The 27,348-nt window shown below is 42.3% G+C and overlaps 2 protein-coding genes across 2 annotated transcripts; both read left to right on the plus strand.

The window, feature by feature from the left end:
• The first annotated feature begins 441 nt into the window (after positions 1 to 441).
• On the plus strand, positions 442 to 12,201 carry LOC311027504 (uncharacterized protein). The gene is made up of 8 exons (XM_084031526.1): positions 442 to 806; positions 1,342 to 1,703; positions 2,156 to 2,473; positions 2,614 to 2,675; positions 2,782 to 2,879; positions 3,482 to 4,492; positions 9,735 to 9,953; positions 10,469 to 12,201. The coding sequence occupies exons 1-8, from the start codon at positions 668 to 670 to the stop codon at positions 11,824 to 11,826; spliced, it is 3,567 nt and encodes a 1,188-aa protein (XP_083887652.1). The 5' UTR covers positions 442 to 667; the 3' UTR covers positions 11,827 to 12,201.
• A 9,321-nt stretch (positions 12,202 to 21,522) lies between these two features.
• On the plus strand, positions 21,523 to 26,458 carry LOC311027505 (uncharacterized protein; the record flags this gene model as incomplete). The annotated part of the gene is made up of 2 exons (XM_084031527.1): positions 21,523 to 21,534; positions 24,655 to 26,458. The coding sequence occupies 2 exons, from the start codon at positions 21,523 to 21,525 to the stop codon at positions 26,068 to 26,070; spliced, it is 1,428 nt and encodes a 475-aa protein (XP_083887653.1). The 3' UTR covers positions 26,071 to 26,458.
• Positions 26,459 to 27,348: the final 890 nt, after the last annotated feature.

The raw sequence follows: 27,348 nt of genomic DNA on the forward strand, positions 1-27,348 counted from the left end.
ACCTGTTCACACACATTCATACACTGACGGCAGAGGAGCCGCCTGTACATCAGCATCTACCTCTCATACACATTCACACGCCAGTATCTTGCCCAAGGACACTTCGGCATGCAGAACCGCCAATCTTCTGATTGAAGGACGACTCACTCTACCTCTGAGCCACAGCCGCCCCCGATGTTCTGTAAAGAAGTGTTGTCAATACTACTTCCGTGTTTTAGAATAACTAATATAATAGGAGAAGATATAATAGGAAAATATCAGCCAGTTCTGTAATGTTTTATTACATACTGTAGGTAGTAAACAGCCTGGTCCACACTCCAGACCTGCAGGTGGCGGTGATGCAACAATTCGTTGTTTGCTATCCGCTATTTAACCCCGAAGAGGAGTGTTTCAGAGGACCCGGATGTCTTTTAGCAACATGGCGCCCGGCGTTATAAGAACCAGCAGCGCGTCTTCGTGGTGTTGAGAAAGTGTCTGTTAGCTTCACCAGTACTGATCCATCAGAGTCTCTGTGTGTCTGGATAAAACCGTCTGGATGGACTTTGTACTCTTCACCTTTTATTCTGAATGTTTGACCTCTGACTCATCTCCCGGTAGCATACGAAGCTAGTTAGCTTAGCATGCTAGCTGTAGACGGAGTTTGTGTTTCCTTCGTCGCGTAAAAAAAATGCCTAAAGTCCGAATGCTGAGAGCGTTGGTGGAGCAGCGACAACCGACCATACAGGACGCGGTTTCCCCCCCGGAAGTCCGGTTAAACAGAGCACGTTGGTTCACTGCTTCATCAAACTACCTTCTAACTCATGAAGGTAAACGTGCAAGAAATACACTATTTTCTCCGGGGGGTATTACTGCAGTAAACGATCCGAGTATATCTCCTCTTACATTTTCCTCCATTGAAAAACTATGCATGTTTAATTCAGAATAGTACTTCTTGAAGTATTTGAACTAAACGTACTATTAGGCTACATATTTTATATCCGTAGCTTATTATTTACTCGCAAGATTTCAGATTTAGATGTGTATTTCCAGTAAAGGTACACTGTAAATCTCTTTCATCTGTCTGCTTATAGATACAAAAGAAAATGCACTTAAAAGAGCATTATCAAAACAAACACACTATATACAAATAAATCCACAAAAACATCCTATGAATTATTGTAATTTCAATTGTTTAACTCTGAATTATTATTATTGGTGTGACCTGGGGAAAGGTCTACATATGACGATTATTGACACACATGTCGCACTATAATGTTGCGTTATAAATTGTATTAATTATTAGATATATCACAAATCACATTTTTCTGAAATGTCACAGTAAAGTCTCTGTTTTTCCTGCAGACGTCCAGCAGGTCAGGAGAGAACAGGTTCTCTTTGAGCAGCAGGACTGGAGCTCCAGTCCGGACCAGGAGGACCGAGAACCCTTAGACATTAAAGAGGAACAGGAGGAACTCTGGACCAGTCAGGAGGGAGAGAAGCTTCAAGGACTGGAGGAGGCTGATATCAAGTACCCATTGACTCTTGTCCCTGTGAAGAGTGAAGAAGAAGATGATGAAGAGAAGACTCAGTCCTCAGAGCTGCCTTCAGCTGCAGCCAACAGCTCAACTGAACACATGGAAACAGAAGCTGATGAAGAGGACTGTGGAGGACCAGAACCAGCCAAGAACTCAGAACGTCATTCTGATTCAAAGCAAGAAGAGCCTGTAAGTGACATGAATTTAGTATCTGAAAAAACAACGTTAGCTCCTCTGAACTTGCTTGACGTTTTGTCCTCGAGCACAACTCTAAATGTCTAGTCAGTCTTAGCCTTTGTTTTATATGAAAGTGGCCCGCTCAATGGTTGCAATGGCAACGGTACATAAATGGTCTGCCTCTCTGAGCATCCTGATGCGTTGACTCGAATGGGAATGTCCCTTCTACTCCTTTTCTCCACACTGCTGAAAGAATATGAAAAAGATCAAGTTGATAAATGGATGAATTTATCACATAATACGATATACTGATCGTTTGCAGTCTGCTCTTCTTCAGTTTGGGAGTCCCTTACACCATCAGTGTAGACGGCTCAGCCAATCACAGGACCTCGCAAGACAAAAGCATACCAACACGAACGATTGCACCACTTTTATTAAACGTCTTTGCTGTTTGAATTCTACAGAGCGTCTTTGATCCTTCCTCTCCGACGGCCGGCCGGCGTCTCAACTCCCCCCCACAAACTCCTCCGCATGGACCGCTCCGTGATCCACCCCTTCCAGCTCGTCCTGCAACAGGCGAAGATAAACTGCCGGCTGCTGTGAGTGGGATTTCTCACCAGATGACACAGTTTCCTGCTGAAGTGAAGCCACAGTTTACGGCGGTAAACAGCAGGTTTCTATCCACGGAGGAGAGGACGGCTGCTCTGGAAGCCAAAGCAAACTGTGGCCCCCGTGTGGAGGAGAATAAGAGGAAGAGACGGGCACACAATCCCACACTTGCGGTAAAATATCCGATTAAATGAAACCGCAATAACTACTAAGTCTAAGTGATTAGCAGATCTGAATTGCATGTTAACACTGTTGCATGAGCAAGAAAGTTGCTCAAAGAAAGAAGAAAGTGACCTTTTGTTGTATTTTATAGGAAACGGTGCGTCGTCTTTACAACTCCAAAGCAAACTGTTGGCGCGACGCGTCGGAGCAACGGTACGATTTTAAATAATAATTTAAAAAATGAGCTTTGTGCGTTCTGCTGAGTAAAAGTAAACAAGCATGTTCTCTGATCTGTTCGCTCAACGTTTCGTTTCCACAGAATGAAGTCGCCTCACAGCGAGGCCGTCACAGCTCACTTGATCGAAGCTCCAGCTGAAAATCCAGATGTGCATGGAGTGAATAATGACGTCATACGAGGTCAGGAACTTTCACTGCGTTTCATGAGTTTGTTTTTAACTGTTGAAGGGCTTCACACACTGGGGGCTTGACAAATACACAACATGACATGAAATTCTTCTATAGGATCCAGACTAGTCATACTGGCAGTGATGCAAATGTGCAACACTGTTTAATTTCAGCACATTGCATGAAGATATACAACACTCCGTTAGTGACTATCGGTTGTGCACTACTTCTTCCCAATGCATTGTGGGATACTGGGAGTCCAGTATTTTTAATACACTTTAATAAGTTCTATGTTCTGTCATCTATTCCATTACTTTTCCTTTCTTTTCCTGTCCTAGATTTTTACCATGGTATTGTTTTCTGTATCGAGACATTTAGAGTATCGTATGAAAGTCACAGCTTTAGTATCGGGACAGCACTAGTTGCTACCAGATTGGGTTAATCTGTAGATCTGTTGCTGGGTGTTCAGACCGACTGGGATGCATTGTATTTTTACAGCTTGTGTCCATCTGTCAGTCTTCCTGTTTGGTAACGGTAAAGTGTAAGAGGGAATGATAGCAGAACAAACGGTGTATGAACAGGTGACTGAGTCATCTTAATGTGTTATCCTGCAGACGTCCAGCAGCTGTTGGAGAGTAAAGAAAGAGTTCCCTTTGAGCAGCAGGACTGGAGCTCCAGTTTGGACCAGGAGGACCGAGAACCCTTACACATTAAAGAGGAACAGGAGGAACTCTGGACCAGTCAGGAGGGAGAGCAGCTTCAAGGACTGGAGGAGGCTGATATCAAGTACCCATTGACTCTTGTCCCTGTGAAGAGTGAAGAAGATGATGAAGAGAAGACTCGGTCCTCAGGGCTGCCTTCACCTGCAGCCTGCAGCTCAACTGAACACATGGAAACAGAAGATGATGAAGAGGACTGTGGAGGACCAGAACCAGCCAAGGACTCACGTTCATATTTACAACCAGATACTGATGACAAGACTGGAGTCTCTTCTGATCCTGAGACTGATGACAGTGATGATTGGCAGGAGACCAAAGAACCTCTGTTAGGTTTAAAGGCTTCGAATGACGATGAAGTCCCTGAAGGTGATTTTGAATGTAATTCTAGTGAGAAACCATTTAGATGCTCTGAGTGTGGGAAAACATTTAGCAGAAGTGGATGTCTAAAGAGACACATGAGAACTCATACAGGAGAAAAACCTTTCAGTTGCTCAGTTTGTGATAAAGGTTTCACTGAAAGTGGAAATCTGAAGAGACACATGAGAACTCATTCGGGAGAAAAACCTTTCAGCTGCTCAGTTTGTGATAAAGGTTTCACTGAAAGTGGAGATCTGAAGAGACACATGAGAACTCATACAGGAGAAAAACCTTTCAGCTGCTCAGTTTGTGATAAAGGTTTCACTGAAAGTGGAGATCTGAAGACACACATGAGAACTCATACTGGTGAAAAACCTTTCAGCTGCTCAGTTTGTAAGAAGTCTTTTACACAGAGTCAAAATTTACAGACACACATGAGAACTCATACAGGAGAGAAGCCTTTCAACTGCTCAGTTTGTAAGAAGTCTTTTAGTCTGAGTCAACATTTGCAGACACACAAGAGAATTCACACAGGAGAGAAACCTTTCAGTTAAGAGTCTTCTCGCTGACGGTGAAACAACTGGAGCAATGAGGCCAAGTTTTGTGACAGCCCATTGATGGTCTGGTGACCTGACCAAGGTGTCCTATGCCTTCGCCAAATGTCAGCTGGGATCATCCGTCCAAAAGATTATATCCATTGAGTAAATTTTCATTTTTATGCTACAAGACACATTCTGGTTAATTGCCTGCTTGAATCAGCCTGTATTCCTAGAAACACTAATGTGGCCCATATTTTGTCATAGTTTCTATTTTTATACTTTTTCTAAGTATTTGTACATTTAATAAGTTTCATGATATATTTTGGATGGCTAATGAGATTCATTACATACATTTGACTTGTGATGTATTTAACGTCTGTATTTGTGCTATAATATGATCACATAATTGTTGTATGGTTGGTAGAAGTAGAAACGGTGTGTATTTGTATTGATACAAATAAAGTGGATGAACACTACTTCTACGTCCGCCCCGTCATTCAAGGTTCAACGTGTCTTTATAGCTAGGTCAACGAATTAGGGTAATTAGATAAGGGGACATTTTGTCTGGAGCAAGGAAGGAAGCTGCTTTGTCTTTTGTTGGTAAGTCAGAAACTAATTGTAGATTTGAGTTCAGGCATTGTGTGAGCAAAGCTAGTGCAACATTAGTCGTGTGCTGATAGCTTGTTGTTGAAATCGTGGTGAAACTGCATATGTTAAGTGAGTAATCAACTAAGTTTGAGCCATCTCAGGTGTACTGAATAGACTTGATTAGAGGGAGGGGTCACACACAGTACTTACGGTAAACTGAGCACTTAAAAGGCTGTCACTACAGCGTCAGCTGCAGCGTCTGGCCATCTGAACGAAGACAGCTGAACAAAGACAAGGGAGTCTATCTGCGGGAGTCCAGAGAGGACGTCCACCGAGGTAGGCATAACATCTTACCCCCCCTCGCAGCCATGTGTCTTATCCCAGTCAGGACATCACACTGGAGAAGATTTCACCGAAGACCCTTCACTCGAGGCTGTAACCCATCCAATCTTTGCTACCCACCATTCTCCACCGGTAAGGACCTTGAAGTACTAGGGGGGCTATGGAACTGCCAGTCTGCAGTCAAGAAGGCGGACACCATTTCAGCCTATGCCTCACTGCAGACTCTCCACTTCCTGGCCCTCACAGAGACCTGGATCACCCCGGAAAACACTGCCACTCCAGCTGCCCTTTCAACTGCCTACTCGTTTTCACACTCCCCAAGACGAACAGGGCGAGGAGGAGGAACTGGGCTCCTCATCTCACCCAGGTGGTCCTACCAGATCCTTCCTCTGGACCACCTACCCCGATCTACACTTGAATTCCACGCCGTCTCTGTCACCCTTCCTTTCAAACTCAACATCATAGTGATCTATCGCCCACCCGGTCCTCTCGGTGACTTTTTGGATGAGATGGATGCCCTCCTGAGCTGCTCCCCTGATGATGGCACACCGCTCGTCGTCCTCTGTGACTTCAACATCCACTCGGGAAAGCTGCACTCATCTGAATTCATCGACTTCTTTTCCGCATTTGACCTTACGCTCTCCCCCTCTCCACCAACTCACCGCACCGGGAACCAACTTGACCTTGTCTTCACAAGATCCTGTGGCATCTCGGCACTCTCTGTTACCCCGCTCACCGTGTCCGACCACCACTTTGTGACTTTCTCCCTCCCCATGGAGCCCACCACATCCCTCCCCTCTACGCCTCGAATGGTCACCAGCCGCCGCAACCTGAAATCCCTCACTCCCTCCGCTCTCTCCTCAACTGTTATCTCCTCGCTACCATCCTCAGAACAGTTCTCCTTAATGCCTACTAAGGAAGCCTCCTCCATCCTGATGTCCTCACTCTCCTCTTCTTTGGACACTCTCTGTCCCCCTATCTCACGACCTGCCCGATCATCTCCCCCCCCCTCCCTGGCTGTCTGAACCTCTGCGAACCAACAGATCATTGTTGCGAGCGTCAGAGAGAAAATGGAAGAAATCGGGCCAGCACGAGGACCTTACTCACTACCACCGCCTCCTCTCTGACTTCACCTCAACTGTTTCGGCAGCTAAATCTGCCTTCTACCTGGCAAAGATCAACTCTTCTGCCTCCAACCCCAGGAAACTCTTCTCCGTGTTCTCTTCCCTCCTCACCCCTCCTACCCCTCCGCCCCCTTCCTTCCTTACTGCCGATGACTTTGCTACTTACTTTAACAAGAAAGTAAATGACATCAGCTCCTCATTTACGCCTATTCCCTCCCAGAAGACATCTCCCCAACCCTCAACTCGGATAGTCTTACCAGCTTTACCCCCCTCACCTCTGAAGATGTTCACGCACTTGTTACATCTAACCGTGCCACCACCTGCTCCCTCGACCCGATCCCCTCCTCTCTTCTCCAAGACATCTCACACGACATCTTGCCATTCCTCACCACCCTGATCAACTCCTCCCTCACCTCAGGTGTCATTCCAGCGGATTTTAAGACAGCTACCGTGAAGCCTCTCCTTAAAAAACCAACCCTAGACGCTACTGACATCCAAAGCTACAGACCTGTATCTCTTCTTTCATTCCTCTCTAAAACCTTGGAACGTGTCGCCTACAACCAACTGTCATCCTATCTCTCACTGAACAACCTCCTAGACCCTAATCACTCAGGATTCAGGACTGCTCACTCCACTGAGACGGCCCTCCTCACAGTGACCGAGTCCCTGCGAGACGCCAGAGCCTCGTCCCACTCCTCCGTTCTCGTTCTCCTCGACCTATCTGCTGCGTTCGACACAGTCAATCACCAAATCCTCCTCTCCACTCTGGCTTAACCTGAATAAAACCGAACTCCTCTTCATCCCAGGGAAAGACTGCCCTCGCATGGACCTGTCGGTCACTGTCGAGGGCATCACAGTATTGCCGTCGTCAACTGCGAGGAACCTGGGTGTAATCCTCGATGACCAACTATCCTGCACCCCCAACATCACTGCTGTGGCCCGATCCTGCAGATTTGCCCTCTACAACATCCGCAGGATTCGGACCCTCCTCACAAAGGACGCAACGCAACTCTTGGTCCAAGCACTGGTCATCTCCCGCCTTGACTACTGCAACTCTCTCCTGGCCGGACTCCCGGCCTCTGCGATTAAACCATTGCAGCGTATCCAGAACGCTGCAGCACGTCTTATCTTCAATCTACCCAAACTCTCCCATGTGACCCCCCTCCTCCGTGACCTCCACTGGCTCCCTGTTGCAGCACGCATCCAATTTAAGACGATGACACTGGCCCTCAGGGCCATCAATGGAACGGCACCCATCTACCTTCAAACACTGGTCAAACCTCATGCCCCGAAGCGAGCGCTTCGCTCCTCTACTTCAGCTGGCCGGCTGGTACCACCATCGCTGAAATCAAACAAATGTCGCTCAGCAAAGTCCAGACCAGTTGACCAATTCCATGATTTCATTTGGGAGAAAAATGCAGACAGAGGCTCCCAAAGTATGAGAAAAGCCAAGACAAGCAAGCAGGGAAGATAAGTGAGTGGAAGAGAGAGAGAGATGCGTCCGCCTTCGTTGAGAGTAGTTAATGTTGTTTTTATCCATGTTTGTTATGAATATTATGTTGCTGCACATCACCTCTTCTGTACCACACATGTTCTAATATCACATCCATGTTCTGGACCTCCTAAGCTTCCGTAGCCTCTTCTGCCCCTCACACTGCCTTTTTGCTTTGCTGAAGGCAAGTTGTGTTGACAAATTCCTTTCTCACTTCCCATTTTTGCGTCTCCTTGTCTCCTCGCTCACCCAGCTTGTGACCTGGGAATTGATCTCAGTGCTTCATCTTGAAGGACAAAATTATTTTCTAAAATATAACACGCAGAATGAAGATGGAGGAGCTATAAGCCAGGAAACACCAGCATATCCTGGTAATGCCAGGCATTCGGCCTTTCTCATAATTTCCCAGTTTGTACATCCTCAATTCCTTCAAAGAATGACCATGTGTCAATAAATAACCATTGAAACAAAGATAAATTTGGTTTCCTCTAATAAACACCCTTCAGTGGACCTGGCTTCAGTTACCACCAAGTCATAACACCACCTGTTTTTTTGACCATCATCACGGCACCTTCATCACTGTATGATCATCGTTCACCCTCACACCTGCAGCTCCTTCTGTTCTAACTCTGCCGTCGGCTTCTTAACAGCTCTGACTGACTCACATCATCATGAAGTCGGCTGTTTGGTCTAAAGAACGATTCAACCAATGGGTTTTATTTTGTTTTCTCTCCGAGCAAGTCAATGCTGTAAAATAGTTCCTTGAGTTGTCTCTGTCCATACCATACCCACATTTGTTACATATAAAAATATATTTCATAAGTTGAAGGCTTTTTTTGGAGGTTACCCAGAAGTAAGTGGTATGAATACTACTTCAGTGTTTTATAATAACTGGGTGCAGCAGCGCAGCTGCCTCACTAGCTTAGTGTTACTCAACACAGAAAATCAGAAAATAGAAGTCTTCAATCCAAAGTTCTTCTTTTGTCTGTTTATTTATGAGCTGCAAAACATACAGTGTACAAAACACTTAGGATCTTTACTTTTCTGGATAAATTAACTGAAATTAAGTGTAGGTAAAAAGACTGGATTGCTCCGAGGTCCAGTGGCTTCTGGCTGCTTCACGGGTTTCTTCACATTTATACCAAATCTAACAGCCAATCAAATTATGTTATTTTATCACTGGTCAACTATTGTATTCTAATCTCAACATAACAAATGCAACACAGGATTTCTTAATTCTAGAAAATAATATATAACTTAAATTATTTAAATAACAAATAAATGATAATGTTCATACAAATGGCTTCAACGTATTAAATATTATTGGAAAATGTTTTTTTATTATTATTTCATCACATAATGTAAGTAAACATCCTGGTCCAAACTCCAGAACACCTGGTGGCGGTAATGCGACGATTCGTTGTTTGCTTCCCGCTAATAATCCCGATGACGAAGTTCCAGAGGACCCGGATGTAGTACTCTTTAAGCAACATGGCGCCCGGCGTTATTAGAACGAGCAGCGCGTGCTCGTGGTGTTGAGAAAGTGTCTGTTAGCTTCACCAGTACGGATCCATCAGAGTCTCTGTGTGTCTGGATAAACCCGTCTGGATGGACTTTGTACTCTTCACCTTTTATTCTGAAGGTTTGACCTTTGACTCATCTCCCGGTAGCATACGAAGCTAGTTAGCTTAGCATGCTAGCTGTAGACGGTTTAACGGAGTTTGTGGAGAAACTGAGTAAAGTCCAAATGCTGAGAGCGTTGGTGGAGCAGCGACTAGCTGCGGCTGCTGAAGAGATATTTGGGCTGTTTGAAGGAACGATAGCAGAGTACGAGGAGGAACTTTCTCGTTCTAAAGAGGAGAACGAGCGACAGCGGAGACTCTTAGACGCTGTTTTCCTCCCGGAAGTCCGGATTCACAGAGCAGGTTCGTTCATCAACACATCCGGGTTTCTCAGCGTCTACATGACGTCAAGTGTTTCAACATTAAATGTTTTGTGACGCATTTAAACGTAAATAAAAAGCTTGAATCCAGAGACGTATTCGTCTTCTTCACCTGAACATGGCGGCATACAGTTTGAACTCAAATCGACGTCCATTGTGTTCGACTAACCGACCTAAACCGACTAGCATGCAAACGGCTATTTGGGTCACAGGGCGACCAGAAAGGATGTCTGACACCAAACTGAACGTCCTGTAACAGCCGACACCCCATCGATCCTAACTTCATTCATAAAACAAGCATTTTAAAAGTTGTCAGCTTGTTGTCTTGAAGACAGAACTTGAAATCATGACTTAATCCGTTTTACTAATCACCATAATCATGTAGTTATTTCAGCATACTTTTGATCTGTTTATTGCTATTAAATCACATTTCTGAAGTGTTGAAATGATGATATGACAGGTTTTTAAGACATGTATGAATTTCATTACTCGCCACAGATGTTCAGCAGCTGTTGGTGAGAAAAGAAGAGGTTCCCTTAGAGCAGCAGGACTGGAGCTCCAGTGTGGACCAGGTGGTCCAGACAGAACCCCCACACATTAAAGAGGACCAGGAGAACCCTGACCCTCCACACATCAAAGAAGAGCAGGAGGACCCTGAACCCTCACACATTAAAGAGGACCAGGAGGACCCTGAACCCCCACACATTAAAGATGACCAGGAGGACCCTGAACCCTCACACATTAAAGAGGACCAGGAGAACCCTGACCCTCCACACATCAAAGAAGAGCAGGAGGACCCTGAACCCCCACACATTAAAGATAACCAGGAGGACCCTGAACCCCCACACATTAAAGATGACCAGGAGGACCTCTTGACCAGTCAGCAGGGAGAGCAGCTTAATGGACTGGAGGAGGCTGATATTAAGTTCCCATTGACTCTTGTCCCTGTGAAGAGTGACGAAGATGCTGATGAAGAGAAGCCTCAGTCCTCAGGGCTGCCTTCAGCTGCAACCAACAGCTCAACTGAACACATGGAAACAGAAGCTGATGAAGAGGACTGTGGAGGACCAGAACCAGCCAGGAACTTGCATTCATATTTACAACCAGATACTGATGACAAGACTAGAGGCTCTTCTGATCATGAGACTGATGATAGTGCTGATTGGCAGGAGAATAGAGAATCTCTGTTAACTTTAAAGGCTTTGAATAATGATGAAATCCCTGACAATGATTTTAGATGTAGTTCTACTGAGAAACCATTTACATGTTCTGAGTGTAGGAAAACATTTACGATCCGTGGAAATCTGAAAAGACACATGAGAACTCATACAGGAGAAAAACCTTTCAGCTGCTCAGTTTGTAAGAAATGTTTTACAGAAAGTGGATCTTTAAAGAAACACATGATAATTCACACAGGAGAGAAACCTTTTAGCTGCTCAGTTTGTATGAAATATTTTACATACCGTTCACATTTACTGGTCCACATGAGAACTCATACAGGAGAGAAACCTTTCAGCTGCTCAGTTTGTAAGAAATGTTTTGTAGATAGTGGATCTTTAAAGAAACACATGATAATTCACACAGGAGAGAAACCTTTTAGCTGCTCAGTTTGTATGAAATATTTTACATACCGTTCAAATTTACTGGTCCACATGAGATCTCATACAGGAGAGAAACCTTTCAGCTGCTCAGTTTGTAAGAAATGTTTTAGACACAGTGGAGTTTTAAAGAAACACATGAGAATTCACACAGGAGAGAAACCTTTTAGCTGCTCAGTTTGTAAGAAATGTTTTAGAGAGAGTAGAATTTTAAAGAAACACATGAGAATTCACACAGGAGAGAAACCTTTCAGTTAAGAGTCTTCTCACTGACGGTGAAACAACTGGAGCAATGAGGCCAAGTTTTGTGACAGCCCATTGATGGTCTGGTGACCTGACTAAGGTGTCCTATGCCTTCGCCCAATATCAGCTGGGATCATCCATCCAAAAGATTATATCCATTGATTCAATTTTAATTTTTATGCTATAAGTATCAAGACACATTCTGGTTAATTGCCTGCTTGAATCAGCCTGTATTCCTAGAAACACTAATGTGGCCCATATTTTGTCATAGTTTCTATTTCTATACTTTTTCTAAGTATTTGTACATTTAATAAGTTTCATGATATATTTTGGATGGCTAATGAGATTCACTACATACTTTTGACTTGTGATGTATTTAACGTCTGTATTTGTGCTATAATATGATCACATAATTGTTGTCTGGTTGGTAGAAGTAGAAACCGTGTGTATTTGTATTATTACAAATAAAGTGGATGAACACTACTTCTACGTCCGCCCCGTCATTCAAGGTTCAACGTGTCTTTATAGCTAGGTCAACGAATTTGGGTAATTAGATAAGGGGACTCTTCAAATGATAAGTCTGATGTTATTTTATTACACAGTAACTTATCCTTGAATGGTATGGTATAACTTTATTGTCACTATACGAATACAGCGAAATTACAGAATCACCCGTCCGTATACATACATATACAGCATACAGTACATATAGTAGACAGACATAACGGGATGACACCACAGTAAAAGTGGGTAGAACAACAGGAGAGGGGAGGAGGAAAAAAAGGCAGCTCCCAGACTGTGTTCCTGTGGGGGAGCACAGTGTGGGACTCAGCGACGGGAGGGGGTAAGGGGGAGGGAGGTGTACCAACGCAGACAGGCGGCCAGCCGCAGCCATAAGGCGCCGCCAGCGGACCCCGCCTGACGCACCGGGGGGTGAAAGCGGCGAAGGCGTGGGAGGGCTGGCTATGGGGGGTGTATTGCAAATGTCCATGTGTGTAACGTGTCCATGAATGTGTGTGTGATTCATAAGCCTGAAGAGTTGCCTCGCCCATCGAAATAACACAGCAAGTTGCCATGGAGACGTCCTTGATCCCAGACAGAGTCAACAATCAACAGGTGTCCATGTAGGAAGGGAGGGAGGAATATTAACGCAGTATTGCAGAGCCTCTCACAGCAAGCATCTCCTGGAGGAATTGTTCCAGCAGCGACCTTGGCCAGGGCAGCTGCCGCGAGGGGCTGGAATGCAGATTAGATTATGGTTGTTTGTGTTAGGGCGAGTAGTCGCATTTCAGTAGACACGACTCACTCTCATTGTCCATATTGGTCTTCAAATCAATCCATTCGCATTAGCAAAGCTGAAAGCTTCTCCAAGATGTGTACCACGTTGTGGTTCATTACCACAGTCTGAGCACTAGCGGCTCCACTCACTCCATCAATCATGCCGGGCAGCTTCACTGGGCTTTGGACTGCTGACACCTTCTTCTGAATTGTCCAATACACCAGGGCAGTCCTAATCCAATCAGCAAAAAGCCCGTTATCATGGTTCCAGCTATGTACAAATGACCCTCCACTGCTCCCAAGAGTCGATGGTGTAACCAGTGGCGAACGTCCTGTCAGGGCAGGCAGGTTCCCCCGAACCCGAGCTTCTCGTCGAGGAGATTGTGTCAATTGCATTGAGGGACCAGTTGACCAATTCCATGATTTAATTTGGGAGAAAAATGCAGACAGAGGCTCCCAAAGTATGAGAAAAGCCAAGACAAGCAAGCAGGGAAGATAAGTGAGTGGGAGAGAGAGAGATGCGTCCGCCTTCGTTGAGAGCAGTTAATGTTGTTTTTATCCATGTTTGTTATGAATATTATGTTGCTGCACATCACCTCTTCTGTACCACACATGTTCTAATATCACATCCATGTTCTGGACCTCCTAAGCTTCCGTAGCCTCTTCTGCCCCTCACACTGCCTTTTTGCTTTGCTGAAGGCAAGTTGTGTTGACAAATTCCTTTCTCACTTCCCATTTTTGCGTCTCCTTGTCTCCTCGCTCACCCAGCTTGTGACCTGGGAATTGATCTCAGTGCTTCATCTTGAAGGACAAAATGATTTTCTAAAATATAACACGCAGAGTGAAGATGGAGGAGCTATAAGCCAGGAAACACCAGCATATCCTGGTAATGCCAGGCATTCGGCCTTTCTCATAATTTCCCAGTTTGTACATCCTCAATTCCTTCAAAGAATGACCATGTGTCAATAAATAACCATTGAAACAAAGATACATTTGGTTTCCTCTAATAAACACCCTTCAGTGGACCTGGCTTCAGTTACCACCAAGTCATAACACCACCTGTTTTTTTGACCATCATCACGGCACCTTCATCACTGTATGATCATCGTTCACCCTCACACCTGCAGCTCCTTCTGTTCTAACTCTGCCGTCGGCTTCTTAACAGCTCTGACTGACTCACATCATCATGAAGTCGGCTGTTTGATCTAAAGAACGATTCAACCAATGGGTTTTATTTTGTTTTCTCTCCGAGCAAGTCAATGCTGTAAAATAGATTTGTTGTGAAAAAAAATAGTAAGCTTGAATATAGGAGGAGAGTCTATGGGTTATATCAATAACAGCGCTTTATTAGCACAAATATCAGGAAAACATATTCCGGCAGTTATACGTGCACGGACCTAGTAGTCAACTCAACATAGGGTTGAATTCACTCAAAAGGCGCTTTACAACAGAGTGCGCAGTGTATTTCAAGAGACTCCGCATGAGTCTGATTGGCTCATTCTATAGATGCAGGCGGAGCGTAATTTTAGCATGCCGCGGCCTGGTTGGAGCGCTGGGTATCTCCACCCACACTGGCTCATACGGTCCATCCCTCCGGGTGCTGTCTTCTATGTATGTGTATGTATGTTGTCGAGATGCACATATATCATATACTCCCCCCCTGTGCGGATTCCGCTAAGGAATGTGTCCTATGTATATTGTTTGGCCCCTACCCCCGCTGCTCTCTCGCCTGTGCCTGTGGGTGTGTATGTGTGTGTAGTAATTTAAAACATGTGTGATTAGCTTATGTATTTACATTTTTCTCCACAGTTCCTTGAGTGGTCTCTTTCCATACCATACCCACATTTGTTACATATAAAAATATATTTCATAAGCTTGCAGGCTTTTTTTGGAGGTTACCCAGAAGTAAGTGTTATTGAATACTTTTTCAGTGTTTTATAACAACAAATATTATTGTATTTTTTATTTTATTTTACAATTATTTTATCACATAATATACGTTTTAAACATCCTGGTCCACACTCCAGAACACCTGGTGGCGGTAATGCGACGATTCGTTGTTTGTTAGCGCTAATAATACCGATGACGAAGTTCCAGAGGACCCGGATGTATTACTCTTTAAACAACATGGCGCCCGGCGTTATTAGAACCAGCAGCGCGTCTTCGTGGTGTTGAGAAAGTGTCTGTTAGCTTCACCAGTACTGATCCATCAGAGTCTCTGTGTGTCTGGATAAACCCGTCTGGATGGACTTTGTACTCTTCACCTTTTATTCTGAAGGTTTGACCTCTGACTCATCTCCCGGTAGCACTCGAAGCTAGTTAGCTTAGCATGCTAGCTGTAGACGGTTTTAACGGAGTTTGTGGAGAAAATGAGTAAAGTCCAAATGCTGAGAGCGTTGGTGGAGCAGCGACTAGCTGCGGCTGCTGAAGAGATATTTGGGCTGTTTGAAGGAACGATAGCAGAGTACGAGGAGGAACTTTCTCGTTCTAAAGAGGAGAACGAGCGACAGCGGAGACTCTTAGACGCTGTTTTCCTCCCAGAAGTCCGGATTCACAGAGCAGGTTCGTTCATCAACACATCCGGGTTTCTCAGCGTCTACATGACGTAAAATGTTTCAACATTAAATGGTTTGTGACGCATATAAACGTATATAAAAAGCTTGAATCCAGAGACGTATTCGTCTTCTTCACCTGAACATGGCGGCATACAGTAGTAGAGCATGACATTTTTCGGGAATTCCCGCGGGTCACGTGATTCCCACGGGATGGGAGTCAAAATTATATTAATCCCGTGATTGGGACGGGATGGGAATAAAAATCAACGGGAGCGGGCAGGAGCGGGTACGCCATTAATAGATGATGATTTTCAGCCGTGTTAAACAACCAAAAGGACAGTCACGTCCATTTTTGTAGTCATCTTTCAGTGAGCCAAAACTATTTTGACTTGCTTTAGCAAGTCAAAAGAACTACAAATCCAACAGTGCTTTGACTTCCGGCCGGGCCGGCCACTACCGGAAGTTAAATGCGCGGAGGGAGGTAGAGGCGATGAAGCCGGGAAGCGAGAGCTACAGACTGAAGGTTTTTTTTTTTTTTTTTAGAAACTTTATTAAGTCATTATGGTGCAATACAATTCAATACACCAACAGAACATCGCCAGGGGGTTTCAATACAGACAATGCAGAGACAAGCTTTCATACAAAAACATTATAAAGTGTACATAAATTCAAAGTCTTTATAGCTTTCATGTTGATGGATTTTTTAATAGACTTGATGTATTGTTTGGCTTCATTTTCAAAAATAAGAAAAAGTGGTTTTTGATTAGTGTAACGACATTTATGAATGTGCCATTTGGCTAATTGTATAATAAGATTGATGATATAGTATTGTTTTTCTTTAGAAGATGGATTGTCAGTGAAGCCAAACAATACATGTTCAAAGCACAGGGAAAAAAGAGGTTCAATCGAAAAACAAATCAGGTTACAAATATCTTCCCATAATTTAGTTGTGAGAGGGCAAGACCAAAATAAATGAAAAATATCTTCAGGGTGTCCTACACAGAAAGAGCAGTTTAAATCTATATCTTTTTTAAATCGTTGTAAAAAAACTTTTGATGGGTAAATTCTGTGAATTATTTTAAAAGATACTTCTTTTACCTTATTATTAACTATATATCTAGCAGGTAAATTCCAGATTTTTTTCCAATTAAGGTTATTAACAAAGTTATTCCAATAAGCTATTACATATGGAGTTGATACGACTTCTTTCTGAAATAAAGAGCGTATATTACGGTTACTATTGCGTGTCGAGGAGAAACAAATTTGGCCTATATCTAATTCGGTTGGATCAAAGGGCAAAAGTGTTGGGTTTTGTACTAATGTACTTCTAAATAACATAATTGCTCCAGAAGGGATCGCATTTATGACAATATTAAATTCACTAATAGGAACAGGGATTCTGTATTTTAGGATAAATTCTTGATATGAAAATAATGATCAGTTTGAGTTAAACAACTGATGAACCAAAAGTATGTTGTGCATAAACCAATGGGGGTAAAATAAAGATTTGTTTCTATATATAATGTCTATTATTCCATATGTAGTATCTATGTCGGGAAAAATTATGTTTATAGATTAATGACCAGAAGAGAAGCATCTGTTTGTGGAAGTTGGATAGTTTTAAGGGGATTTTTACAATATTGTAATTACAAAATAAAAGGAAATTTAAGCCTCCTAATTTAGAGAAAATAAAGTTTGGTATGAAATTCCAAATTGAAGAGGGGTTCTTGAGGAATTGTTTTAGCCAATTAATTTTAAATGTATTATTCAAAGTGTGAAAATCTAAGAAGTTAAGACCGCCCTTATCATAAGAATTCATTATTACTGATTTTTTTATGTAATGGTTTTTGTTTCGCCATACAAAGTTAAATAGTATCTTGTCAATGTTTTTTGAGATCTTTTTATTAACATCAAGAGATAAAGCAACATATGTAAAACGGGATAATCCCTCAGCTTTGGTCAGCAAAATTCTGCCTCTCAATGACGAATCTCTCTGCAGCCATTGATTTAATTTTTTCTGGGTTTTATCAATAATTAAATTAAAATTTAGATCGCATCTGGCTTCCTTATCCTTAGTAATGACAATACCTAAGTAAGTAATAGAGTCTTTTACAGGTATATTACTTATGGAAGGGATATTACAGGATTTAAGAGCAAGCAATTCACATTTCTTTACATTCAAGCAAAGTCCGGAAGCAATAGAGAAAGTACTTATCAAATCAATGGCTAAAGGTATCTGAGAGCTATCTTTTAAGAATAAGGTTGTATCATCAGCCAGTTGGCTGATGATAACTTCGTTCCCCGCCATAGAGATACCTTTTAATGGACTAAGCTTTATAGAGTCAGTGAGTAACTGCGTACATAGGAGAAAAAGGTAAGGAGATATAGGGCATCCCTGCCTGACCCCGCGTTTCAGGAAGAAACGGGGAGAAGTACCAGCATGCAATTTGATTGAGCAGTTTCCATTGGTATACATTGTTTTAATGGCACTGCTAAAGTACGAACCAAAACCAAATTTTTTTAGGGCATGAAATATAAATTTATGTTCGATTGTATCGAAAGCCTTGTAGAAATCTAAAAAAAGAATGAAACTTTCATCAAGGCATAAGTCTGAATAATCAATTAAATCAAGCACTAATCTGACATTGTTAGAAATATGTCTATTTCTCATGAAGCCGGATTGGGTTTCATCAATTATATAGTCTAAAACAAATTTAATTCTTTTAGCAAAAATCAATGCAAATAATTTATAGTCATTGTTTAGTAAACAAATTGGGCGCCAATTGTCAATAAAAAGTTTGTCTTTCTTTGGTTTTGGTATTAGAGATATAAGGCCTTGGGTTAAGGTAGGAGGAAGCGATTAATTTCTTATACATTCTGAGAATAGACCTAAGAGGAAAGGTGCAAGTTGTTTAGAAAATGCTTTATAAAATTCAGAAGTAATACCATCTGTGCCTGGAGATTTATTAAGTTTGAGGTGTTCAATGGCGAATAAAACTTCCTGTAGTGTTAGTGGTTTGTCGCAAGATTCCTTTAAGTCAATATCAATAGATTTTGTTTCTGTAAGAGACCCTAAAAATTGACAGGTAGATTCTTCACAGTATTTGGATTCGTATAATTTGGTATAAAATTCTGAGCAATATTTAGCTATTTTACGGGGGTCATCTATAATGTCTCCATCAATATTTAATTTTTGTAGAGTGTTATTTTTAGCATAAAATTTTTCAAGTCTGAAAAAGTAAGCAGTATTCCGCTCCCCTTCCTCTAGCCATCTTCTTCTACTTCTCACAAAGGCCCCTTCAGCTTTCAATTTATAAACGTCATCTAATTTGTTTTGTAAACTAATTAAACGTTGAGAATCACTTTCAGTTAAATTTACATTAATTTTTTGTGTTATTAATGTAATTTCTGAGATTAGAGTTTCTTCTTCAGCTTTTTTGGCCTTAGCAATCGAACTTCCATATGCTCTCAAGAATTTTGATAATTCAAATTTTAAAAGTTCCCAATTACTACAAAAATTATTTTCTAATAAAGATTTTTGCCAAAAGCTTTCAATTAATGATTGGACAGTTTTAGACACAGTGTCATGTTTTAGAATAGAGCTGTTCAGTTTCCAATATGAACTTCTATGGTGGATATTAGGATTAAGAGAGATTTGTATTGAAATTGCTTTGTGGTCTGTTAAAGGAGTAGTGAGGATATTGACATTGATAATATTACTATCAAAACAGTTCGAAATCAACCAAAAGTCTATGCGGGATAAGCTAGAACATGTTTTATTGCTCCAAGTATATGAACTCACACCAGGATTTTTTTCTCTCCATATATCAATTAAATTGAATTTATGCATAAATTGTATTAAATTGGAGGCCATATAATAATTGGATCGCGGAGGCCAACTATCTTGAAGACCATCCAGAGCAATATTAAAGTCCCCCCCCCATCACTATCATTCCGTTTGGATATTTAGAAAGCCAATGTAAGAGGCGAGATTCTAACACATCAAGTAATATATCGTTTTCACCCTTCGAATTGTACCCATACAAGTTAACTAGCAAAATTACAGTATCATTGATATTAATAATCAAAATAAAGAAATGTCCTTTAGGATCACCTTCAGAATGTAAAATGTCCCCGTTAAAGGAGTTCTTCAAAATAGCAGCGCCTGCTGCTCTTTCTGAACCATGTGATAACCAAATATCATTACCCCACTGTGCTTTCCATAATTGTGCATCATTCTTAACCGAATGCGTCTCTTGAAAAAAAGAAAAATCATTTTTTTGCTGTTTTGCATATAGAAATAAAGCTTTTCGTTTGATATTCTGTCTTAGCCCCCTGGCGTTAAGAGAAAAAACAGAAAAAGACAATGTAACAAAAAGTACTAGGAACAAGTACTATAAAAGGTAAAGGTCTTAAGTACTGGGAAAATATAGGGAACAGTCTCTATCCCTTAATAAAATAGAACAGCAATACTGTATAATCCAGTGTTAAACAATCTCCACATGAGGTAGATAATATCAGTAGTAAGAGGCTTCATTTTTCCAGTTTTTTTTAAATGATAGAAAAAGGTAAATATTAAGGGGGAGAAACTGAAAAGAAAAAAACCTTTCAATTACAAAAAGTACGTTTAACATTCCTAATTTCTTTCCTTGTCCCCCATCATTGTAATAATGACCCATTGTCTATGTCATATCGTCTTGGATTTAGAGATAGATCTTCAGCATCCCCTAGCAGAATTCTTGGGGGAGCACACGAACAGTCACAAGTATAAGCAATAATGCAATAGGGTGATGACCACACAAAAAATAATAAACAACTTGGAGAACAACGTGAACAGTCTTGTGTGTGAGATGTAAAAGTAGGGGATGATGTATGCTTCAAGAAGCTATGCTTTGTTTTTTGATTTTTTTAAGTGTGGGGAGCCGCACCAGTGGGTGAAGTGGTCAACTGGGCTCGATCAAGTTGCTCTGGACGTACCTCTTTTCCATCAATGATGACACGGGTACCTGCAAAATGAGCCTTCTTTCCTTCTTTCTTTGCAGCTTCAATTATGGGCCACAACTTGTTTCGCAATGCTTTGTCATCAGCAGTTAAATCTTCAGCGAACCTCAGCTTATTGTTTTTGAGGTATTCACTTTTTTTTGCTGTTCTCCACAGAAGGTCTCTTGTAGATCTATTTGTGAAGCGGATGATGGTGGTCCTGGGTCTGTTTGGCATCCCTTGGTGTTTCCCTAGGCGGTGGACAATGTCAATATCATCTGCAATTTTTTGCTGAGAGCCAGGTATCACAGCACAGCAGATGTTGATAACCTTGGTCTTGATATCTTCTGGATTGCCTTCAGGGATACCATGGAGTCTGAGGTTCCATCTCCGACCATATCTTTCAGCCTCGTTGACCTTGAGTTGCAGGTCTGCTATTTGCTGTTCATGGCTTTCATTGGCAGTTTTGACTTTTTTCACATCAGTCTTTAGTGACTCAACTTCTGCAAAGGCGAAATCAACTGACTTTTTCAGGGCCTCAATGCTCACTGCGTTCCTGGTGGTCATGCCTTCCAAGTTATCTGCACGCACATTAATTGCGGCGACAATGTTCCCCTGCAAGTCTGCTAGAGACATCTCAGCCTTTTGTTTTTTTTCTTTTGGCTTAACTGGTGTGTCAGGGGCAGATACAGGCAAAGGAATGAGGTCAGTGTCTTGGTTGCAAGCGTGAGTTTCAGAAATGTCATAGTCGTGGTCCATGTTGACTGAGGTAGCGGCAGTAATAGCCGAAGAGCTTGCTGGTGTCTTGTGAATATTTAATGGTACTCCAAAAATCATACCTTCGTTGTGGACTGGAGGTTCTTTGTCTTTGCGTTTCTTTCCTTGTTCGTTTTGCGTCATGTTGACGGAGGTAACGTTAGCTCCACACACAGTAGCAATGTAGCTTCTTTTCTTTTTAGCTTAGCAGAGTTTGTGTGTTCCGGTCGGCAAAAAGGGGAATAAACTTCCTATTAGCTGAAAGACGAGTATTAGAAAAGCTGGGAGATTGTTTACACGTAAGTGTTTAGAGCGTCATTCTAAGAGATGCAGGATAAAGGCAAGGGATAGAGGTCCGAAAAAATGCTCAGCCACTGAAACATGCGTCTGCCACGGTCGCCATCTTGCGCCACCTCCCTACAGACTGAAGGTGCGTGTCCACAGGCAGCGGTGTTTCCCCGCGTAACCCGCTGCCTCGGGAACGCTCGCGAACGCTCGCAAAAATGTGTTGTTTAAAGGAGAGCGCCTGTCAATCATCCTCTAGTGGCAGCCCACCAAGCGTGCAATACTGGGAAGCGGCGCGTCCACACGCGTTTAAAATCGCCCCTGTGGACACGGACCTTAAAGTCCGACACAATGATCCGTCGGTGAGATTAACTGACTTTATTGGGAAGTCGCAAATATTGCATAGATTCATGCGAGTTGAATGTGATGAAAAAAAAAAAAAAAACGGAGTTGGATGGGAGTTGGATGGGAGTTGGATGGGAGTTGGATGGGAGTTGGATGGGAGTGGGAGTAATTTTGAGTGGGAGCGGGATGGGAGCGGGAGTCATTCTACGGGAGTGGGACGGGATGGGATTTTTTCTCTGGGAGTGGGATGGGACGGGAGTGAAAATCCACTCCTGTGTCATGCTCTAGCATACAGTTTGAACTCAAATCGACGTCCATTGTGTTCGACTAACCGACCTAAACAGATTTCCGCCTGTGAAGCAGCACATATATATATATATATATATATATATATATATATATATATATATATATAACTTTATTTGTATACCACCTTTAAAAACAGCACTTAACAAGGTGCTTTGACACAGTACACACAAATACAATAAAAGCAAAACAACAACAAAATGTACAGAGGACAGAGGAAATTATTATTAGCTTGTAAATTAATGTGAGGTGCTTGCAAAGAAAGACAAATAATGGGATAAAGGGATAAAACGATAAAAATATATAGATAGTTTATGTCGAACATGTAAAAAAACAAAATTATCATAAAGAAAAAAATAAAAATATATAACAGAGTAAACATAAACTAAAAACTATAAATTCTGTTTACATATCCGAAAGGGAGTGGGAGGAAGTATAAACTTATTTTAGTCCACCCCCTTGTAATAAATAATACTACTGAAGTATTTTGCCTTTTATCAGTATATTAATAATAACAATAATAATAACTGCCATTTGTCATTTGTCAATTTCCTTTGTTCTATATCTAACAAAACATAAATCTGATTCAAGATTAGTATATATATATATATACACACACACACACACACACACACACACACACACACACACACACACACACACACACACACACACACAGGGCCTGAAGTTAATTATTTGGCCACCAGCCACTGTGGCAGGTTGGGTTTACCAGCCCAAATAGTTTGTGCCTAAAATAAAGGTGACCGACTCAGAAAATGCCTAAGAATGGTTCTTGAACTTGTACAGAATACACATTAAAGCGTGTGCAAGTGTTCTTTTTAGGACTCATGGTCCTTAATTGTCTCTAACTTTTAGTATTTTGTCCCGATTACAAATGGGTTTGTAGTGTTTCCCACAGGATCTTTGGAGGCTATGGTGGGGGGGCTTGCGATCCTCTAGGGGGGTCTGGGAGCATACCCCCCGGGAGAAAATTTTGAATAATTTCATTTTAATGCATCAATTTGGTGAATTCTGAGAAACAATATATGACATATCAATTACTGACCAATTTCTTACAAACTGCTGGTACTGATACAAATGATGACATACTTAATGGGGTTGAGGAGTTTAAGCATTCAAGAAAAGATGAGAACAAAAATGACTAAAACACAATTAGTTTATTATTCATATTCATATTATTAATAATAATAATATAAGTGGGTGACTATTCCTCAGCCTTCCTTGGTGTTTTGGTTTTGACTGAAGCCTCGTTCACATACGTCGCCACTCGCCCATCTCTGAGCGACAGCTGTCAATGAATGTGAATGTGTTCTAGCGGAATGCGGCCAGGACAGGCGATGCGATGTGGTCGATCGGAGATAGAATCATTTTAACTTTCTGCGATGCGAGTGAAGTGAGTACCAATCACAATGTAGAATAGAGATGATTGACAGTTGCCGTCAACAGAGAGTTCCACAGAGAGTTGCCGCTTGAAGTCGCCGCCGGCGGCAGTGAATCTTTTTTGCCAGCGAGTAGAATTCAGCGAGAAAGCGAGTGACGGGCGAGTAGCGACGTATGTGAACGGGGCTTTACGCGCACGCACTGTCATACTCGCCGGCTGGGAGGGGGGGAACTTTTGTTCAGTAACATGATTTGACTCGTGAGTGGTGGCACTGGAGCCCTAGCAGTAGCTACCTCCTGTTGGGAAGATACTTTTATTCTTTTGCTTTTTTCCGCGCGCTTTCTTCATACCACTGCTGATGCTTCGTACACGTACGGGGAGAGACAGGGAGAGACAGTAGAGAAGCGCAGGTCCGAGCAAGGTGGGCGAAACCAAATCTCAGAGCGGGAGGGGGCACAGACAAACGTCGCTATTTTTTACTGGTAACTTGAGAAAATCTACCACACTGTTATGATTATAATGCTTAACATTCAATATCAATAATTATGATATCATATTGGGTGGGTTGTGGTGGCTGGTTTGGATTATTGGGTGGGTTGCAACCCACCCATCCCCCCCATAAATTACGCCTATGTCTGATACCAAACTGAACGTCCTGTAACAGCCGACACCCCATCGATCCGAACTTCATTCATAAAACAAGCATTTTAAAAGTTGTCAGCTTGTTGTCTTGAAGACAGAACTTAAAAATCATGACTTAATCGGTTTTAGTAATCACCATAATCATGTAGTTATTTTGGCATACTTTTGATCTGTTTATTGCTATTAAATCATGTAGCTGAAGTGTTGAAATGATGATATGACAGGTTTTAAAGACATGTATGAATTTCATTTCTCTCCACAGATGTTCAACAGCTGTTGGTGAGAAAAGAATAGGTTCCCTTAGAGCAGCAGGACTGGAGCTCCAGTGAGGACCAGGTGGGCCAGACAGAACCCCCACACATTAAAGAGGACCAGGAGAACCCTGACCCTCCACACATCAAAGAAGAGCAGGAGGACCCTGAACCCCCACACATTAAAGAGGACCAGGAGGACCCTGAACCCCCAAACATTAAAGATGACCAGGAGGACCCTGAACCCCCACACATTAAAGAGGACCAGGAGAACCCTGACCCTCCACACATCAAAGAAGAGCAGGAGGACCCTGAACCCCCACACATTAAAGATGACCAGGAGGACCTCTTGACCAGTCAGCAGGGAGAGGAGCTTAATGGACTGGAGGAGGCTGATATTAAGTTCCCATTGACTCTTGTCCCTGTGAAGAGTGAAGAAGATGCTGATGAAGAGAAGCCTCAGTCCTCAGGGCTGCCTTCAGCTGCAACCAACAGCTCAACTGAACACATGGAAACAGAAGCTGATGAAGAGGACTGTGGAGGACCAGAACCAGCCAAGAACTCACGTTCATATTTACAGCCAGATACTGATGACAAGACTGGAGACTCTTCTGATCCTGAGACTGATGACCGTGCTATTTGGCAGGAGAACAGAGAACCTCAGTCAACTTTAAAGGCTTTGAATAATGATGAGATCCCTGACAGTGTGTTTAGATGTAGTTCTACTGAGAATCCATTTACATGCTCTGAGTGTAGGAAAACATTTAGGACCCGTGGAAATCTGAAAAGACACATGAGAACTCATACAGGAGACAAACCTTTCAGCTGCTCAGTTTGTAAGAAATATTTTACAGATAGTGGACATTTAAAGAAACACATGATAATTCACACAGGAGAGAAACCTTTCAGCTGCTCAGTTTGTAAGAAATCTTTTCTACAGCGTTCACATTTACTGGTCCACATGAGAACTCATACAGGAGAGAAACCTTTCAGTTGCTCAGTCTGTAAGAAATGTTTTAGACAGAGTGGAGATTTAAAGATACACACGAGAATTCACACAGGAGAGAAACCTTTCAGCTGCTCAGTTTGTAAGAAATGTTTTACAGATAGTGGAGATTTAAAGAAACACATGAGAATTCACACAGGAGAGAAACCTTTCAGTTGCTCAGTTTGTAAGAAATGTTTTACAGATAGTGGACATTTAAAGAAACACATGAGAATTCACACAGGAGAGAAACCTTTCAGCTGCTCAGGTTGTAAGAAATGTTTTGCAGATAGTGGAGATTTAAAGAAACACATGAGAATTCACACAGGAGAGAAACCTTTCAGTTGCTCAGTTTGTAAGAAATGTTTTACAGATAGTGGAGCTTTAAAGAAACACATGAGAATTCACACAGGAGAGAAACCTTTCATTTTAGATGTAGTCTTCTCACTGACGGTGAAACGACTGGAGCAATGAGGCCAAGTTTTGTGACAGCCCATTGATGGTCTGGTGACCTGACCAAGGTGTCCTATGCCTTCGCCCAATATCAGCTGGGATCATCCATCCAAAAGATTATATCCATTGATTCAATTTTCATTTTTATGTTATAAGTATCAAGACACATTCTGGTTAATTGCCTGGTTGAATCAGCCTGTATTCCTAGAAACACTAATGTGGCCCATATTTTGTCATAGTTTCTATTTTTATACTTTTTCTAAGTATTTGTACATTTAATAAGTTTCATGATATATTTTGGATGGCTAATGAGATTCATTACATACATTTGACTTGTGATGTATTTAACGTCTGTATTTGTGCTATAATATGATCACATAATTGTTGTATGGTTGGTAGAAGTAGAAACAGTGTGTATTTGTATTGATACAAATAAAGTGGATGAACACTACTTCTACGTCCGCCCCGTCATTCAAGGTTCAACGTGTCTTTATAGCTAGGTCAACGAATTTGGGGTAATTAGATAAGGGGACTCTTCAAATGATAAGTCTGATGTTATTTTATTACACAGCAACTTATCCTTGAATGGTATGGTATAACTTTATTGTCACTATACGAATACAGCGAAATTACAGAATCACCCCGTCCGTATACATACATATACAGCATACAGTACATATAGTAGACAGACATAACGGGATGACACCACAGTAAAAGTGGGTAGAACAACAGGAGAGGGGAGGAGGAAAAAATGGCAGCTCCCAGACTGTGTTCCTGTGGGGGAGCACAGTGTGGGACTCAGCGACGGGAGGGGGTAAGGGGGAGGGAGGTGTACCAACGCAGACAGGCGGCCAGCCGCAGCCATAAGGCGGCGCCAGCGGACCCCGCCTGACGCACTGGGGGGTGAAAGCGGCGAAGGCGTGAGAGGGGGGGCTAGGGGGGGTGTATTGCAAATGTCCATGTGTGTAACGTGTCCATGAATGTGTGTGTGATTCATAAGCCTGAAGAGTTGCCTCGCCCATCGAAATAACACAGCAAGTTGCCATGGAGAAGTCCTTGATCCCAGACAGAGTCAACAATCAACAGGTGTCCATGTAGGAAGGGAGGGAGGAATATTAACGCAGTATTGCAGAGCCTCTCACAGCAAGCATCTCCTGGAGGAATTGTTCCAGCAGCGACCTTGGCCAGGGCAGCTGCCGCGAGGGGCTGGAATGCAGATTAGATTATGGTTGTTTGTGTTAGGGCGAGTAGTCGCATTTCAGTAGACACGACTCACTCTCATTGTCCATATTGGTCTTC

Source organism: Eutrigla gurnardus (assembly GCF_963514095.1).
Source record: "Eutrigla gurnardus genome assembly, chromosome: 17".
NCBI lineage: Eukaryota > Metazoa > Chordata > Actinopteri > Perciformes > Triglidae > Eutrigla > Eutrigla gurnardus.